We start from the raw sequence: 19,753 nt of genomic DNA on the forward strand, positions 1-19,753 counted from the left end.
ATATATATATATATATATATATATATATATATATATATATATATATATATATATATTTATTTCCAAAGTCTAAGTGAATTGGATGCACACAGTTCCTGGATTTGAGGAGTAGGATTTGTCTGTGAAACGAAAGCACGTATAAGTAATTTCCCACCCATATTGCATTAATTTTTCACACAGTCCCGTTGGACAGACATGGACATAATAATGTGGAAAATTACCTATATTTTATGTTTGCTAAAACATGTTCCTGACCATACTATAAGATAACAAGCACTATGTAAAATACATATTCGCTTGGGCGTTTAGGACAAACCACATTGGCCAAATGGCCAAATGCCTTGAGAAGGTTGAATGCCTCACTCATGTTGCAGTTTAAATCCATTGATGTCATTTCATCCGATCAGACATTTGTGTGAATTTCTTCATAACTAGAATAAGACTACTGAGTCTTTTGACCAAACGTTTGTGAGGTCCAGATTGCGAGAATGGGACAGACGTGAGGTCACCTTCGACCACCGCAATCGAAACAATTCTTCCCGGAGTGTACATTTGTGCCAAATTAGAAGAGATTCCCTGCATGGCATTCAAGAGCTGATGTGGAGGCAAAATAATTATCTTAAAAAAATTAGAAAAAAGAATATATATATTAAAACAAATATATATACACACCAAACAATAAAAACAACCAAGAAGGGAGAGAAATATACCAGTGACCATATTGTCCACAAGTAGTCCTCTATCCATACTTGATACACTTTAGGTGGTTTTTGAAGAAGTGAAGCTGAAGTTTAAACATTGAGTCATTTGATGGAGGGTGTCTGAATCTGCCGTATCTACTGTCCCCGCTGAATTTGGGCTGATGGCCGATGGACACGTGGCTGCACGAGGCAACCATCAAGGAGCCCAGGCCGTCCATGAAGAACTCTGGAGACAGACATTCACACATTTAGAAAAACAGCACAGAAGCTGAAAGAGTGTACTTACTGCAGCTTGGACTCCAAACTCTAGACCTACCTGAGTGCGCCACCCTCTGGAGCTTAGGGTCAAATCCCACCTGCTGTGCAGCTTGCGTTCGAGCCAAAAAGAAGTTGACCACCCCACTGGCCATAAAGCATTTTGGGTAACCAGAAAGTGAGTGGAACCTCCCTTGAGACTTTCTGTACAGGCAGCCGCCCTCCATTTCCTCTCCTTCATCGTAGAGGAGAGAGAAATAAAACTGGTTCCCTTTTACGGTCCCACCCACCTGATGAGAATGGAAAGATCGGGGAAAGAATCGTTATAAACTGGCAACCAGTACATTGTGTACTGGCATTTTGCCTACTACATGCTGGGATGGGCTCCAGTTGACACGCTGTATTTGTAAAAACAGGTGCATAGCAGGTGTTTGAATAAGGACATTTTATTCCTTTAAAAACAGTCTTTCAGATGCTGGACCCGGAAGTGGAGCTCTGATAGAAGAAAGTTAATTAACTCAAACTGACCAAATCAAGTGTTGAGAGGATTCAGAAATTAATTTAGTGAGGAGCACACCAGACAACCTTTTTTTCTTCACTTTTTTACCGTTGAATTAATCAACACAAGCTCCTGACCCCTCAGACATTAACCATTTCATTCTCACCACATCCAGTTCCGGGTGCGCCTCCATCACCTCCACCAGCTTCTCTATCTTCGTCCCCTCCGTGAACTCAAAGTCATCGTCCACCCACAGGAAGTACTTGGTGGTTACCTGGGAGACCGCCAGGTTCCTGCCAGCAAACCAGCCCTGAGGGAGGAAACACACATTTTAAATGTTCATTCCAGGTGACGAGTACAATGCAATACAGAGAATTGACAAATAGTTGGACAAAATTAATATAGTGGGTCAGCATAACTTTTCATTTCATTTTGTGGTGCAAAATGCCAACTTTGGTATATACTATGTGTGAACATTTATATACGTCTCCTTGCCCCTGCTTCCTGCCTCCTGCTCCTTGGCCCTGGTCTGGGCCTGGCCTTCTGCCTCATTGGCCCTGCCTCCTTCACCGTGCCCCCTGCCTCCGTGGCCCTGCGTCCTGCCATGGCCCTGCATCCTGCCATGGCCCTACTGATGTCCCTCCTCTATTCCTCCTTCTGTTTACAGGGATTATGGAAATCTGTGTGTGTGTGTGTGTGTGTGTGTGTGTGTGTGTGTGTGTGTGTGTGTGTGTGTGTGTGTACCTGTGCCGGCGGCATGATGTACTGTCTGATGTGTTCTCCAGTAATGTGCTCCGTTTCAAAGCTGTCATCTGCAATGATGACTTCTATGTCGCTATAGAAACGCCGGATGCTACTCAGCAACACCTTGAGTTGTGGGTAGCGCAGGAACGTCTTGGTGATGACGGTGACGTGAGAGCTCACACCTGACCGAGAAGAGAAGTAGGCAAAGATTTCCATCAAGAAAAGACAAGTGAAGACACGATGAGACTAACTGTCCCTGCTCGGGGTTCAGACTCTCTGACCTGAACAGAAAGGAAGTGATCATGTCATTGCTGCTCCAGCTGACTGCCCTATTACAGTGTTCTTTAAGTGTCTTTTTTATCACATGAGATTAGTTTAGATTAGATTAGATTAGATTTTGGATGGATATGTATTCATTGGTGTATAACACTAACATACAAAAATACTAATGTTCCTGTGGACATCCACTCAAGAACAATGGACTTGCAGTTTCATCTCTCTGCATCTTGTATAGATTGTAGATCTGATGCTCCTATGGTTCAACCCAGAGAGCCGATAGGCAGCACTTTCCTTCCATACCTAGCTGAGCGTTACTTTGATGTTTAACCCACGAGAAAGGCAGGATGAGCGCACACCTACTTGTTCCCATGTTGTACAGGACTGGAAGGAGAGGTTGTTTGATGGTGATGGGAAACACGGCCTCATGCTCCTCAAACTGGAAGGATACTAAGTACAGAAACAAGTTTTAAAGTTCACTGTAGGAATCAAACTGCACCAACATTTTAGTCTGACTCATTTTACTTTCTCCAGATGTACATTAAACACACAGAAACATACATTTATGCAGAGACATAGCTGCACAAAACATTGACAACTGACAGCAAATTTGAGCAATTCATTTCTGTAAAGACTGATTTAAAAAAAAATGTTGTTCCAATGTCTTCATACCGAGGTCTCCGGTGTGTATGTGGTAGATCGTGCTGGTGTAGAACACTTTAGCCAGCAGGTAGTTTAGGATCACCAGGCTGCTAGACTCCATAATCAGCTTGGTCATCCCATCACCTGACAGCAAACAAAAAAGAGTGCATTTCATTTCATTTGGAAAAACGGTCTTACTTTGCTTTGTGGATGACAACCATATTAATATAAATCTGTTTAAATCTATGTGTGGCTGTACCTACGAACTTGAATGCATTTTTCCCAAATCTCCATATGAAAATGCAATTCCTGATTATTAAAGCCAGTGTGAGGATTTCTCCAAGGATCAGTTATCATGATCAATAAGTAAGTCAAACTGTATTTGCTGCAGCACCTTTCATACAGGTTGGTGCAGTTCAACGGGTCAACGGCTGACTGACGAGCTGACAATGGGACCGAATATAAACAATAAAAGAGTTGAGGACTAATACACATGTGAAATAGAGATGATTGTGGGGGGTGGTTCAGGGAACGGTGCCGGGACAGGTCTAATCAACCTCAGCTGGGTTGAGGGTTAATCGGCCCCAGCTGGGGTTAATCAGTGTGTGTCTTCCCTCAAAAGGAGCAGTAGCGACGGGGAGGAGGAGCGCGGCAAGAGGCGAGAGTTCGCAGATACAGCTGTGTGTGTGCTATGAATGATAAAAAAGGTTTTGTGAACCCCAACAATCAGTGTTGCTTCCTCTATATTCTGTCCGAGACTCACGGGATAACGTGGGAAGCGTTACAGTGAAGCCCAACGTGGTCGACAGATGGAGCACAGAGAGCAGCAGGAGGGACCGACCCAGCTGATCGTGGCGCTGGGGCAGATGCTTGCGGGGAACGCCGCTATGCAGAGGGAACAGGCGGAGACAAATCAGCAGTTCCTGGGGGAGCTCCAGGTCCAGGCGGAGAGGCAGGCGTTCCCCCTGGAGCAACTCGCAGCCCGGACAGCTGCAGCTCCACCGGCGGAGGCCCCCGCCGCGCTTACGGGGGTGGCCCTACACCGGATGGATGCTGGGGACGACGCGCAGTCCATCGTCGACTCGTTAGAGTCAACGGCGGAGGCGTGTGGCTGGCCTGCTGCCGAGTGGGCGGTCCGGCTCCTGCCTCTGCTGGCCGGAGAGGCAAAGACAACAGCCCTCGGGCTTCCCCAGGCAGCCAGGCAGAGATACATGGACGTGCGCAAGGCCGTGATTGACCGGCTGGGGCTGTCTCCGAAGGACCACCAACGGAGGTTCCGTGAAGCCAGGCTGGGGCCCAAGGACCAGCCATTCGCGTTCGCGCAGCGACTGGGGGACGCCGCCAACAGGTGGCTGCAACCCGGGGAGTCAGGAGCGGCGCAGGCAATGGTGGAGAAAGTGGTCATTGAGCAGTTTGTGGGTGGATTGCCAGCCCGAACGTCGGCGTGGGTCCGCTACCACCGGCCCTCGGCCCTAGAGACCGCTGTCACCTTGGCAGAGGACCGCTTGGCTGTTCATCCCCCTGGGCAGGGGGACAGCGGTCGCGTGCCGGCTTCGGTCTGGCCGACACCCCGCCCCAGATCCTGGCGCGGCCAACGCCGGCTCCGTGGCTGGCCGTGTTCAGCGGCTCGGGGAGGGGTGCCAGCCACGGAGCCTGACCTACAGGGGAGTTCTCGAACACCAGGGCAGGAGTGTTGGAGGTGCGGGAAGCCCGGGCACTTGCGGATGGAGTGCCCATTGATGGAGGTGGGCCAGATTATTTGGGTTGCTGGCTCTCCAATACCTTCCCCCTGGTCAGGGAGCGACGTACCGCGTTCCAGTAAGAATCCAGGGGGGTACAGACGGGCCGGGGGAACCGGCGGAGACTCCCGTGGAGACTCCACCGGCTCCTGAGTTTCACTCCATGGAAGATTTTCCACTCGAGCAGTCTCGGGACGATAATCTACGCTCAGCCTTCGACCAAGTGATAAGAGCAGAGCAGAGCAGTCATATCCGCACTCATTGATTAGGGCTCTAAACAGACTGCTTAGAGTGAGCCGTGACGCTCAGACAGGAGAGGAAAACACTCAGTTGCTGGTGCCGAAAAGTTGACGGGAAATGATTTTCAGGTTGCTCACTATAAACCGATGGCTGGTCACATGGAATATGAAAAAACACTGGACAGGATAATGACCCGATTCTATTGGCTGGGCATCCGGGCAGATGTGCGCTGTTGGTGTGCATCCTGCCCGGAGTGTCAATTGGTAAATCACCCGGCCATTCCGAGTGCGCCTTTACGTCCTCTGCCATTGATGGAGGTACCGTTCGAACGAATCGCCATGGACCTCATCGGGCCATTTCACCGGAGTGCACGCGGATATCACTTTGTGTTAGTCCTCGTGGATTACGCAACACGATATCCGGAGGCGGTGCCGTTGCGCAACATTTCTGCAAAGAGTGTCGCGCAGGTGCTGTTTCAGGTCTTCTCCCGAGTCGGATTCCCGAAAGAGATTCTGACTGACCAGGGCACCCAGTTCATATCAAGAACACTGAGAGAACTTTACGGGTTACTGGGCGTTAAGTCTATTCGGACCAGTGTGTACCACCCACAGACTGATGGTCTGGTGGAGCGTCTGAATAAGACTTCAACCTCCTAAAAGTATGGAGGGAGGCAGAGTCTGTTACTCTGGTGACTGCGGTATCTGAGAGAGAGGAGCTGGGGCCTGAGGTCCAACAATCCACCAATCCGGCCTCGCTCCTTTGTGAAGACCATCTCTCCGGGACCCAGAGAACAGACATTGCCCAGTTGCAAGAGTGGTTTGCTGACGTGTTCTCTCTCCTGCGAGGACGCACAAACCTCATAGCGCACCAGATTGAGACTCCTCCAGGCGTGATGGTGCGGTTACGGCCCTACAGGTTAACTGAACACAAAGGAAAAGTGGTTCAGAGGGAATTGGCTGCGATGCTGGAGGTTTAGGGGTAATAGAAGAGTCCCACAGTGCATGGTGTAGCCCCATCGTTCTTGTCGTCAAGAAGGATGGGTCTATACGGTTCTGCGTTGACTATCGCATGGTGAATGATGTGTCACGGTTTGATGCTTACCCAATGCCCCGGGACGACGAACTCCTGTACCGACTGGGCACTGCGCATTTCTTTACAACCCTATATTTAACCAAGGGCTACCGGCAGATTCCTCTGTCGCCAGAGTCCAATGAAAAGACGGCCTTCTCCAATCCGTTTGGTTTATACCAATTTACAACACTTCCCTTTGGGTTGTTTGGGGCCCCAGCTACTTTTCAATGCCTCATGGACCAGGAGCTGCATCCGCACGCTGCATATGCTGCCGCCTACTTGGATGATGTGATCATCCACAGCGCCACCTGGGCGGAGCATGTGCAGCGGGTGGGTGCGGTGCTGGAGTCCCTGAGGCATGCGGGGCTCACCGCCAACCCAGGGAAGTGTGCGGTTGGAGGAGGGAGGTACGGTAAACAAGCAAACACAGAAGATATTGCTGATATGGCCAGAAACTAAATGTAGCAGCACATAAGTTCTTGTCAGCTTTTGCTTACTTGTTTTGCTCAACAAATCAAGCTCAGTCAGAAGTATTCAAGAACTACAACAAAGGCCTGTGTGACGTTAGTTCAGATGTCCGACTCTCACCTTGCACCTTCCCTCCATCAGCAATCTCTGTGGTCAGGACCCCTTTGGACACTTTCAAGGAGACCTGGAGTCAAACACCCGAGTGAATCAACTGTCTTCAGCATGTATTTTAACCAGTTAAAGTTAATGTCCAGTAGCATTGATTATGAACATTTGAAAGCCAATGCTGTTTGAGTGGTTATGTTCATGTTACCCATCACCTTCATATGTTGGTCTGTCCCGACACAAATGCAATTATGGAAAAAAAATACAATTTTTTTGCAGAAAATGACAAGTTGGAAATGGATCAACTTCATATCAAAATATTTGCTTTCAAAATGAAATCATTGAGCATCTGTCACAGCGGTTTCAGCACCTGTAATCCCACAGTTACAGTGAGCTTCATGCCCCTTTTAACATCAAGATGGCTGTTGTAAAATGATGTAAAATGATGTCATGGAAATGTATCTGCATTATATCAGTTCCAACAATAAACAAACAAATGATTTCTATGAAAACCAAAATGTGACAATGATGTGAAATTTTTGCTATCATAATAACACTGTATATTTTATCCTTAAGTGTCTTCAAGCGCGACCAAATGTAAAACCATCAGATGTGACGTGTTTTCATGGAGTTTATTTAAGCCCTTATTAATAAATATTGGATAAATATTGAAACATTCAGCAGCCATCTTGTATCACCCCCACCAAAAGCTGCCATTCCAGCAGGTTGATCTACAAGAAGGCCATTACACATTGGGGTCGTGACTAACGATTGACGTCCGTAGAGCGATGAAGCCTCTGTGTTGCTGTTTTGTAAAATACAATAACTTGAGAATGAATTGCAATGACTTGAAAAAACGACCCTGGTGTGTAAAGGCCTTCAGAATGACCAGACAATGTTTTACACCTATGGGATCACACAAACCTTGTAGCTGCTCCTTTGCCCTGCATGCAGTGCTAAACCTGAAATCAAAATGGCCTCGCACTTTCACACTACTTCATACTTATGGGAGTACACACATTCATCTCTGGTTATGCTGGATACATTCTCACATGCAAATGAACCATGAAGTGACTCTAACCCATCCAGGTTCCTCTCTCTGTCTTACAGTCACTCTATCCTGACACTAAACTGTAAGTAATACAACTCATATGTCTATGTCTCATTGGCTTTGGTATTGTAGTTGACTACCCTACGGAGTGTGAGCTTTTCTTTGTGTTTTACCAGATATTCCAACCACCTTAAATTCCAGACTTGACTCAGCTCAGGGCTATAACAAGATGAACAGGTTGTAGCATACCTGGTACAGGAGTGGAGATCAGAGGCTGTACATGGAAACCCTGGATTGGGTACTGCAGCGGAGAGTTGGGCAACGCAAACAGCGGTGTGGATAATACAGACGTGGTCCTGTTGGGAAGATGGGGGGGAAATGAACATGAATCAATATATAGATATATAGAAATATATTAATATGAATCAACAAATATATATCTATGTATATATATATATCTATATATAAACAAGAATGTTGGCAACATTGGGTTTACATTTATGTAATAGTTTAGTTTCATGTAATTAAACCCTCATACAAACAAATATATATATATGTTTATATATATATATATATATATATATATATATATATATATATATATATATGAATGAATTTTAGATTTTATTTCTGCCAATAAGCCCCCTACATCCTGCACACTGCCCTACAATTCACCAAGATAGTCCCAGGGTTATTATCTTTAATTACCATTGCATCACCCCAAGATGGTACACCCTAAATGTATTTTTATTTTAAAGTGCCACTGAAGATTTAGATAACTACCTGATTTTGAATTGTTGGAGCTCCTTGGCTCTGCGTTGCAACAGCTCCTCATACTGATCCTTCGGGAGTTTATTCTTGAGGAGCGTTGAGCCCTCATAACAGTTGCATGGACCGGATTTGGGAAGAGGACTCTGGGGTAGCAACCTGGAAGGGTGGTGGTAATATGGAAGCCATGAAGGACCACAATTATTTTCTCTTTCTATCATATTATCACTTATTGTATGTTTGTACTGCACAGATGAGAGGGTGTTTTACCGCTCCACAAATTCAAGGTAATGAATCAGTTTTCATTTCCAAAGTCCCTGAAACATGAGCTGTAGGGTTCCAGAAGCCTTTTTGGACAATACAATTAAATGTCAGGAAATCAATGTAACTGCTAAATCATCACACCGATGGAATCCCACTTTCCTGGGTGTGTCATGCATTAAAAACAGAACACCCGCACACACATACAAACACACACACACACACACACAAACACACGCAGACACACACACGGAGACAGAGTGGGCTGTACCTCGGTTTTTGTTGAGTGTCAACGTGTTTGGTCCCCTTTTCAGGACAGTGACAGAATATCATAAAATAGCATGTCAGCAGGACCATCACAGACATGGCAACCTTCTGAAGCAGTCCGCTGGAAAACACAGACATCTAGGGAGACAAGAATGAGGCCATATAGCCATAGGAGCATGTGATCAATTCATAAATATGTTTATGTTTTGGCTCATAATGTAAGAACAATGAGGTGTTGAAGAAAACCGTCCTGAAAATGCCACAAGATCTTTTCAGAAACTGGACCATGACTGTCCCATGAAGTACATTTTAGGCATAAACAAACACTGGCAGTTCTGGTTGCTCTCGCTGTGAAGAAAATAGAAACAAACAAGGGGCCCTTTAACTGAGATAAAAGTCCGCCAAACTAATTAGAAGAAGAAAGAAACACTCTTAACATGTTATTGTATTGATAATGCTTTTGTTTGACGTGTTCTTGCTTTATAAAATAAATGGACAAATGGAATTAAAGGAAATTAAATTCAGTTGCCCATTTCAAGCCTGAATTCAGGAGAAAATATACAATTGTGTTCATACTTTAATTTCATTACATTTCAGTCAATGGAGAATTTATGAGGCCAGTAAAATATAAAATAAAAAAGAAGAAAACATAAGACACATAAGACACATTGGTGAAATATATTTAAAAAAACAATAGGCTGTACTAGTTAGTTAGTTAGTTAGTTAGTTAGTTAGTGAACTTATAATCAAAGCCGCTTCTTTTCCATCTACAATTCGCGGAGGTTTCATATGAGAACTTAAATAATATATATGTTTTTAATTACCATTGAAGTTGAAAAAAAATAGCCGACAGAAGCAAATCCATAAACAAGGGGTGCTGCAGCATCCTGAGCACCACGACTTCTCACGCGGGAGCCAGAGAGCACGCAGATAAATAGTAGTCTCCACGCGCACCAGGAACGCCCCTTGTCCCCGTTGGCTTTGCTGTGTCAGTCCAAACCAATGGCTGTGCGTCTGCTTCCATTCAATGTGGAACACCGGCTGTGCGTTGAGAAAGCAGAGAAGAAGGGGAAACGGCGCGCCGTCTCGGACCCCCACCGGACTCCGCCTTGAATCCAGGGTTCTCTGTCTATAGTATAGATTTTAAAAGTCAATGTGGCCCCTGAGCCAAAAAGTTTGCCCACCCCTGGTCTATACCGTACGTCCTCGATTCCTTCCCTCGTCTGCTCTTGTCGCGTCCTAACACCCTTCCAGCCAGACCGGTTTGGCAACTTTAGTTGTTGCGACTATACCTTGAATAGGGAATGTAGAGCCGTCCTCGACACGTCCTCGCGTTTCTAACTGCCTTAATTCTCCTTCTTAAAGTCAACTCTCCCTGACTGTTAGCACTTTGTAGTTTAGCTAAATGACACGTAATGTAATGTAATGTAATATATTGGGCGTTTGGTTTTCTATTTTTTAATAATTATATTGTGTGTGGGGGAGTCGACCTGCGTCACTGAGGGATTCCCTCTGGTTAAAATACACATTTTTACTGTATTCTTGGATTTCATATAATGTAAAAAATAATGTTTTGTTCTTCTTGGTATATATAAGTTATGGAAGCCCATTACCGTCACTCTGATGAACAAAATAAGATAGCATATAGCAAATTAGCATCTCATAATTAGGAAATGGTCGACGCAGGGCCGGAGGCTCTTATCTTCCTTTGTGACAAAGAAGAATCCGATTCCGAGTGATGATGAGGACGGGCAAATGATTCCAGCCTTCAAGGACTGTGAGATGTACTCCTCCATGGAGGCCTTCTCTGGTCTCGACAGGTTATATAACCAACTGTAAGGGAAGCTCTCCAGCGTTATATTGTGGCCATACCTGATCTGCCTTTTCTGTTGTAGTTGTGTTGCCTAAACAATGCAGGTTATTGTGCTGGCACAGCCATCGCTCGTGTTCCTTGGAAACGAACAATATAATTATATGAATAGTTTTTTTCCGCACGTACGAAAGATAATAAAATATTTTTTTATATTAAAAGGAACAGTTGTTGTAAGGATTATAAGTATTGTGAACTGAACCCAAAAGCACGACCGCGAGACAGAGTTGCAAGGACAATTATTTTACTAGTATTCAGGCAGGGGTCAAAACCGGGGAAACGAGTTATTGAGGAAAACAAGTCCAAAAAGGGGCAGATCAGGTATGGCGATAAGATAAACCAACAAACAAACAAAAACACACAAGACAATCTGGCAGAGGACAGATGGGAGTAAGTAGTAGGGGACCGATGAGGTGAGGTGCTGCAGGTGAGGTGGGGAGGAGGACCATGACATGGCATGAGAGTAAACAGGCAGTTGGGATGAAAACAATTGAAGGTGTGGTGCAATTTGTGACAGTTGTATGAGGATATATTGCATGTTTACACCTGGTTAAGGTTAAAGAATAACCGTAGCCATGCTGAAGAGAAACAAAACCTGTCTGTCAGTTGGAAACCTGCCCATCTACCCTGACCTCGTCCCGACACTGACGTTTGAGCAAAATCACCTTCCTTCGAAGGAATTGCTACGTGATCGGAAACATGTTGTTTTGGGGCACTTTCCAGAACGACCGCTCCCGTTTTTTTCTTTTGGTGGTCTGATTATTATAATTTTTTTATGCCGCTATTGCTTCCCAGTTCACCTGAAGCCGTCAGCATCAGCACAATTATTGTATTTAGAGACTAACTATTTTAGTCCACAATACTACTTGAGTGGACTAAACCATGTGCACCTTTGAGAGGGGGAAGGACCAGGGGTGTCGTTACGCCTATTTTAGTTCTGGTTTGTATGTTTTCTCCCCCTTCAAATTACAATCCAATAGCCCATCACCATACTTAACAATATAATCCCCGGGCACTAGGACCTTGGGGAGGGTGCTGTGCTGACTCTCACTCTGCCAAGTAACGTCTCTCATCAATGACATCCAGGATTACAGCTAATGAGATTACCTCAAAGTAAAAGATGCACGGAGTGAACTTGTAAATCCAGGTAGTTACAGAATGTGGCTGTCGGTATAGTAAAGAAGTGTTACCTGCTTACATTGAGGTTTACTTGAAGCAAATTAAAGGGAAGTTAGAAACTGTCTTCATTGAGCGAGTGTGAACGAGCGAATTCGAAATACAAGAAATAACTATTGACATCTCTCTATTCTTTGCATTAATATAGATTATTATTATATTTTTTTCCATTGAATGGTATATTTGACACTGAACTAGTTCATCTTTATCTAGTGTCCAAATGAGTATAAAATATCACTATGACCCTGAAATTCTGTCTCTTGTGTTATCATATACTGAATGAAGCAAAACTACAGACCAAAATCATACTCTTTCTGATTGAACCAATCTATGAACTGCCGTAAACAATGGATATTAGGGGCCACAAGAAGAATTAGCTGGGCGCTACGCGCGCACATATTCACAAGGGTGACACTCACCTTGGGGCTTAGCCCCTGTGACGGTAAAAATATGTGTTGTTTTGTGAACTGGTTCAAGGGCAGAGCAATAGGGAAGATGGGGAGGAGGACAGATGGCCATATGCCTTATCGAAACCAATACACTCGGCTCTTTGTTCTTCTCAATTCTTATCCAAGACATTCACACTGTTTCTTCGTTTGTCGTCATAGTGGGCCCTGGAGGGGGGTGCATGTGCTTGTATAAATCACGATGTAATACAATGTATGAATCAAGAGATTTCGGCAGCTCACTGAGATACGTGGCTGTTGAACCCTTTTCCCAGCTTGCAAGCTTGAATAAACGGAAAGACAACTTTGATTCCTTCGGAGACTCCGTTTGTTGCAATTGAATATTTGAACCACAACTCTCCACCTGATCAAACATAGAAATCTTCCACCACACCCCCCCTTACTTGGAATCCTACAAACACCCCTGGGAAGGACTCTCTAATATTGGTTTAGGGATAGTCTGTTAAACTATTTAACTAACCAACAGTATTAGTGAATAGAGTACGTATAATGCTAGTAACATACAAATGTGCACATTTCTTTCTTCAAAATTGCAGATGAAATCAAACTTTGAGTGGACCCTCTTATAGTTCTAACTTATGGTTCAACTTATTCCCTCGATTCTGTCCCTGGTTCCCATTCTTCTGGTGTTGCTTAAACATTACTACATTATCTCCTTTCATCAACAATAAGCAACCCTTGGCTACAGTCCCAGATATGAAACACCTGCAGTCCAAAGTCCACCGCTTTGCCTGTTCCCCATCATGGGAGGGTTAATTATTTAGTATTTTATATGAGCGGGACAACAATGGAACCTTGGGAAGAGCAGATGGTAAGAACTGTAGTATTTCTATAGACAAAATATATCATGTTTTGGTTCTCGTAGTGAGATTCATAAATCCTATAACCCCAGCAAACATGCCAGATAAGGGCTATAAAGAGGTTATAGCAGGCTTAAATTGTAATTGCAAAATGATTTACACTTCTTTGTTTTAGAGATATTGTGAGTACGTTAATTGATAGGATTTTGCAAGAAGGTTTTTCCGCAGGAATCAAATTATTGTAGCTGACCCCAGCCGGACAATGGTGAAGCGTACTGATGTTTCAGAAATCTTTTCTTTTTGAACATAAATGTTCCTTTTCCATAAAGATCCGGAAATCACCGTAAGAGCTATGGAACAAATACAACAGAAATGATACCAATGCACAAATTAATTAAAATAAAGTCACTAAACATGTAATTAAAGCCTAAATAAACACAAAGTACCTTGTTCCCGTTCCAGCTAGGAGCTTAGCAGTCCGTAAAGTGGATTGAAGAATAAACAAACATGAACTCCTTCTCCTTCAGTAAACTTAAAACTCACGGACTTTTTGCAATGTCAAGTTGCGACAGGTACATCTATTTCCGGTCTCACCGGAAGAACTTCAAAATAAAAGGACCAACAAAAACATGCAAAGGCACTTACAAATAAATTTGTGCAGGAACTAGTCAACATATTAATGGAACATTTTCAGAGTCATTTACACTCCCACCAATCATGAGTAAATAATGTAACTGTATAGAATTTACATTAAGCACAAATGATTTTTAACTGAATATGACCTTTCATAAGTAAGAAAGTGACGAGCCTTTATAAACCGAGTTCACAAGCCGTTTTGAAAAAGTATTGTGAACCATAGGGGAGTGAGTAAGTTTAATCAGTCTCCAGCAGCAAGACCAACTTTTGGACTGGTCGTTCGACCTCAGACATCTTGTGGAGACGCTCTCCCTTTTTTCCAAGCTTCTTGTCGCCGAGGCGAACCTTAACTCTCCTCACTAGTCCGTCTTTGTCAGTTGTGGTTACTGAAACCCTGCCCAATCTCCATTCATGCCTGTGCACGTCTTCTTCTTTCATCATTACAATATCTCCAACTTGCAGATTTCTCCTTGGTGTATGCCAACGCTGTCTGAGAGCAATGTTAGCGAGGTATTCCTTTCGCCATCGACTCCAGAACTGTTCCGCCAGGTACTGAACATGACGCCATCTCTTCTTGCCATACACGTCTTCTCTGACAAACTCACCTGGAGGAGGCAAGGCCTTGACAGATTTCAGAGTGAGAAGATGATTAGGGGTGACCGGCTCGAGGCTATGAGGATCACTGAGGTTATTAACGGTCAGTGGTCGACTGTTGACAATTGCCATAGCTTCATAGAGAAAAGACAGCAGGTAAGCATCATTTAGCCTACCAGAGGAAGTGTGGACCTTAGAATGCCTCTCACTGTCCTAATCCCAGAGTGATTGCTGATTGCTGATTGTCTCCTGGTGTGAGTGAACGCTGGCGCATCTAGCTGCCGCTGCTCTCCGGTTGTTTTATTGTTTTTTCGACGATTTTTCTACGATTTTCTGCACAGTTTGCAGCAGACCACCTACTTACTGTCATCCCGTTTAGTTTAATAGGAACTGTGCTTAAAGCTAGTTTGTTGTCCTGCCTACCCGAACGCTGACAGCTACGCTGCTCGGCGAACATCTGCCCGTGGCCGTGGATCATGTGGAGCTACAAGCTTGCTGTGAGCGTTGTGCTCCTGTGGACTGTCCTGTCCCTCCTAATACTCCCAGAATCACGCCTGATCCACTACCTGAGCGCGGAGCTCCTCCAATTTAGATTCCTCCGTTCTGCTCCTCCGCCTGTATTATACAACTTCCCGGACATCGCTCGCCACCGCCGGAGGTACATTCACCGCGGATCGGGGCGATACCACCGCATCGATGACTCCACTGCCATCAACTCCATCTGGTCCTCCACCCGCCGTCAGAAAAAACCAACCCACAGGAAGGTGGACCACACCAAGTTAGCCAGCCTAGCCAGGTCGGCTAACGTTAGCTTCACCAACCAACACTCCGACGTCAAGTTTGGATTATTTAACATCCGTTCCCTCTCAGGCAAGGGACAGCTACTACAAGACCTCCTCCTCGACCACAAGTTGGACTTTCTCTGCCTGACTGAGACGTGGCAAACCCCTGACGACTTCTCTCATCTGAACGAGTCTGTTCCACCTGGGTTTGTTTACACCGCACACCCCCGTCTCACCGGAAGAGGAGGAGGTCTCGCGATACTTCACCGCGAGACTTGGAAGGTCTCGTCATTATCTTTGCCAGTATCCCAGACATTCGAATCTGTGGCTCTACAGCTGAATGGTCCTACTCCAACCGTTTTACTCAACATTTACCGCCCACCCAAACCAAACAAGGACTTCATCAATGAATTCACCACACTTCTCACACACATCTGCTCACTGTCTCCCAACATCATTCTGTTGGGCGATCTGAATATTCACATGGACAACACTAATCATCCCCTCACTAAGGACTTCACTTTTTGCTTGGACAGTTTTGGTCTCCTTCAACATATTCACTTTCCCACCCACTCTAAAGGTCACATTTTGGACTTGGTCGTTTGCTCTGGTGTCACTCCCCTCAACTGCTCTGCTGTCGATCTCCCTATCTTAGACCACATGCTCATTTTATTTAATTTAAGTTTAACATTATCCAAATACAAACAGTTACGTGTCATGTCCTTCCGCAACATCACAAACATTAATCTGGCTGACCTCACAACAGGCATTGACAGTTTCCCCATCATCACCCCCCCACACACCCTGGATCATCTGGTTAATCTTTACAATGATAGTCTCCGTACTCTGCTGAACTCACTTGCTCCCCTCAAAACCCGGACTGTCTCATTCCCCCACTCTGCCCCCTGGTTCTCCCCTCAGCTCCGCCAGTTGAAAGCCAAGGGTCGTCAGTTGGAGAGGCTTTTCACCAAAACCGGACTCACGATCCATAAACAGATGCACCATGCCCACATCCTCCTCTACAAAGATGCCCTCTCCTCAGCCAAATCACAATTCTTTACTGACAAAATCACTGCTGGTGCTGGGAACACCAGGACCCTTTTCTCTGTGGTCAACAATTCATTCCGCCCCCCAGATTCCCTTCCCCCTCACTTCTACTCCATGGAAAACTGTAACTCCTTAATGTCATTTTTTAACACTAAAATAACTACCATCCAACTGACCCCTCATACGTCCAGCTGTCCTTCTACTTTTGTTTCCCCCCCCCCCCCCCCCGTCTCTGTACCTCTCTCCTGCTTCCAACTCCCCTCTGCCATCGTTTTATCAAAACTCATCCAGACTTCCAAGCCATCCACCTGCCAACTCGACCCCCTCCCATCCTCCCTGGTTATAGCCTCCCTCCCCTCTCTGCTACCCCTGATAACGGCCATCATCCATTCCTCCCTCACCTCTGGTTCTGTCCCATCACCTCTCAAATCCGCTGCTGTTACTCCAATACTCAAGAAACCTGGTTTAGACCCCAACATTTTCAATAACCTCCGTCCCATTTCCAACCTACCATTTCTCTCTAAAATATTAGAAAAAACTGTGGCATCTCAGATTCAGGCTCACCTCTCAAACAACAATCTCTATGAACAGTTTCAGTCCGGTTTTCGCCCCCGTCACAGCACAGAAACCGCCCTCATCAAGATCTCAAATGACCTCCTCATGGCAGCTGACTCTGGACTACTATCAATCCTCATCCTCCTCGATCTGAGCGCCGCCTTCGACACCATCTCCCACACCATCCTCCTCGACCGTCTAGCCTCCATTGGAATTTCAGATACACCCCTTTCATGGTTTCACTCATATCTCTCTGGCCGTACTCAGTTCATTCAGTTAAAATCATTCACATCACATCCCTCCCTCCTCTCCTCCGGTGTTCCCCAGGGATCTGTCCTTGGTCCTATCCTGTTTATTATCTACCTCCTCCCACTTGGACTCATTTTCCGCAAACATAATATTCAGCCTCCCCTCAGGCTAAGAGTCTGGGTGTCGTCCTCAACAGCACACTGTCATTCCACACTCACATCAACACCACCATCCGGTCTGCCTACTTCCACCTCCAAAATATCAACCGCCTCCGCCCTTCACTCACACCCAACAGCGCCGCAATCCTGGTCCACTCTCTTGTCACCTCCCGCTTGGATTATTGTAATTCCCTCCTCTTTGGTCTCCCCCACAAACTCCTCCATAAACTCCAACTGGTCCAGAACGCTGCTGCCCGCATCATCACCAAGACCCCTTCCATCTCTCACATCACCCCTGTTCTACGACAACTCCACTGGCTCCCCATCAAACACCGCATTGACTTTAAGATCCTCCTCCATGCATTCAAGGCCATCCACAACCTCGCCCCTCCATACCTGTCTCACCTCCTCCAAATCAACATCCCCACCCGGTCTCTCAGGTCTGCCTCCTCCATCAACCTGACTGTCCCCCCAGCTCGTCTGTCCACCATGGGGTCAAGAGCCTTCAGCCGCTCTGCCCCTCGTCTCTGGAACTCCCTCCCCCCTGACATCAGAAACATTGACTCTATCATTTTATTCAAAACCCACCTCAAAACCCACCTTTTCAGGCAGGCCTATGCCTGACGTGTTCCCCTCTGGGTTGCTCTGCTGCAGACTGTTCTGCTTTTAACTGTGCTGCTTTTTAAATTGTGTCAGATTTTTAAATATGTTGTACGGCGACCTTGAGTGCCTTGAATGGTGCCTTATAAAACAAATGTATTATTATTATTATTATTACCAGAATTGCTGAGTTGGATTACGGGCTGACACGCTGGGACATGTAGCGTAGCATAGCAGCAGCAGCCGTGGTGAGGACCCTCCGTCACAGCCCGTAATGGCGGCAGCAAGTTGTCAGGTCGGTGAGGGTCAAGCTCTTACTGTAGCTGACCCCAGCCGGACAATGGTGAAGCGTACTGATGTTTCAGAAATCTTTTATTTTTTAACACAAATGTTCCTTTTCCATAAAGATCCGGAAATCACCGTAAGAGCTATGGAACAAATACAACAGAAATGAGCTCTTACCAATGCACAAATTAATTAAAATAAAGTCACTAAACATGTAATTAAAGCCTGAATAAACACAAAGTACCTTGTTCCCGTTCCAGCTAGGAGCTTAGCAGTCCGTAAAGTGGATTGAAGAATAAACAAACATGAACTCCTTCTCCTTCAGTAAACGTAAAACTCACGGACTTTTTGCAATGTCAAGTTGCGACAGGTACATCTATTTCCGGTCTCACCGGAAGAACTTCAAAAAGGACCAAAAAAAACATGCAAAGGCTCTTACAAATAAATTCGTGCAGGAACTAGTCAACATATTAATGGAACATTTTCAGAGTCATTTACAATGAGTCATCTACTATTTACAGTTATATTAACATGTTTAGCTTAATACTTCTTTGGTTTGAGTACAGTGTTGATGATGGTTAGTTTACTATCAACGATATATGGATGTATTAGTGTTTAGTGGTTAACCCTCCTGTTTCGAAGTTTGAAAATCTAGCAAAAATATAAGTACTTTTTCTGTATAAAACTTATTCTGCTTACCTTATTTAGTGTAATCGCCGTAATTTTTTAAAATAATATCATGTATTTGCAACCCCCTCCTGCAGGTTTATATTACAGAGATGATGTTCGGGTCAATTTGACCCGGCAGTGAAAGTGGAGGCTATAAGTGGTCAGAAGTGTCAAGTTTAGACCATTTCTTTGTTTGAAAATGTGAGACACTCTTTCTTACTCCCTGCCACCATGTTTTACCACATTTCTCTCAAACAAACACACACACACACACACAGGTTCACAGCCCCATATACAAAGTTGTACACATTTCGAACTTCAAACAAAAAAATCATGTGGAACCCATCTCCACCCTGCTATGTGCCCATCACCACACGCGAACCACACTTTCCAGACTAAAAAACTGGGCCCACACTGGGAGGAGCGAAACATCCCAAAGGGTTGCTGAGAAGTCCTACCAACATTACACTCTGCAGATACATACGACTGCACCAAAAGAACGACTGCACGCTGGCCTTTGGTCATCTTTGGACCTCTGAGGCAAATTTCGTGATTTTGGGCTATACAAAATAAACTAAAACTGAATCTTTTATAATATAATTGATATATCTTAACAATTATTAAGCACAATTAATGGTACAAATATCTATTTATGTCAATGAAAAACACACATTTCAAGCATCAGCATTAAAAGGTAAAGAAATGTATAATGGAAAATTACTTTTGGTATTCTTTTATTTTGTTGTGCCTTTTCTTTGTGCATGTGGCACATTTCTAC

At 44.9% G+C, this 19,753-nt stretch overlaps 1 protein-coding gene across 5 annotated transcripts; it reads right to left on the reverse strand.

The window, feature by feature from the left end:
- Positions 1-13: 13 nt before the first annotated feature.
- Positions 14-18,437, reverse strand: LOC117734590 (beta-1,4 N-acetylgalactosaminyltransferase 2-like). Of its 5 annotated transcripts, none has more exons than XM_034538756.1 (12): positions 18,200-18,437; positions 9,092-9,225; positions 8,575-8,718; positions 8,041-8,147; positions 7,665-7,702; positions 6,756-6,819; positions 3,148-3,261; positions 2,839-2,925; positions 2,200-2,381; positions 1,622-1,765; positions 1,018-1,246; positions 14-927 (listed from the first exon to the last, which is right to left on the reverse strand). In XM_034538756.1, the coding sequence occupies exons 2-12, from the start codon at positions 9,223-9,225 to the stop codon at positions 740-742; spliced, it is 1,431 nt and encodes a 476-aa protein (XP_034394647.1). In that variant the 5' UTR covers positions 18,200-18,437; the 3' UTR covers positions 14-739. The 5 variants fall into 5 exon arrangements, with proteins under 5 accessions (XP_034394647.1, XP_034394645.1, XP_034394643.1 ...); XM_034538754.1 differs by lacking the exon at positions 18,200-18,437 and adding an exon at positions 13,847-16,581; XM_034538752.1 differs by lacking the exon at positions 18,200-18,437 and adding an exon at positions 9,912-12,251.
- Positions 18,438-19,753: the final 1,316 nt, after the last annotated feature.

The sequence above is a fragment of the Cyclopterus lumpus genome, chromosome 8, assembly GCF_009769545.1.
Source record: "Cyclopterus lumpus isolate fCycLum1 chromosome 8, fCycLum1.pri, whole genome shotgun sequence".
Lineage (NCBI taxonomy): Eukaryota > Metazoa > Chordata > Actinopteri > Perciformes > Cyclopteridae > Cyclopterus > Cyclopterus lumpus.

Coding starts and splice junctions, on each gene's coding strand:
- LOC117734590 (XM_034538752.1), bottom strand. Junction 8,148..8,574: donor CTCCAACAATTCAAAATCAG/GTAGTTATCTAA, acceptor TCTTCCCAACAG/GACCACGTCTGTATTATCCA. Junction 3,262..6,755: donor TGATGGAGGGAAGGTGCAAG/GTGAGAGTCGGA, acceptor GTTTGCTGTCAG/GTGATGGGATGACCAAGCTG.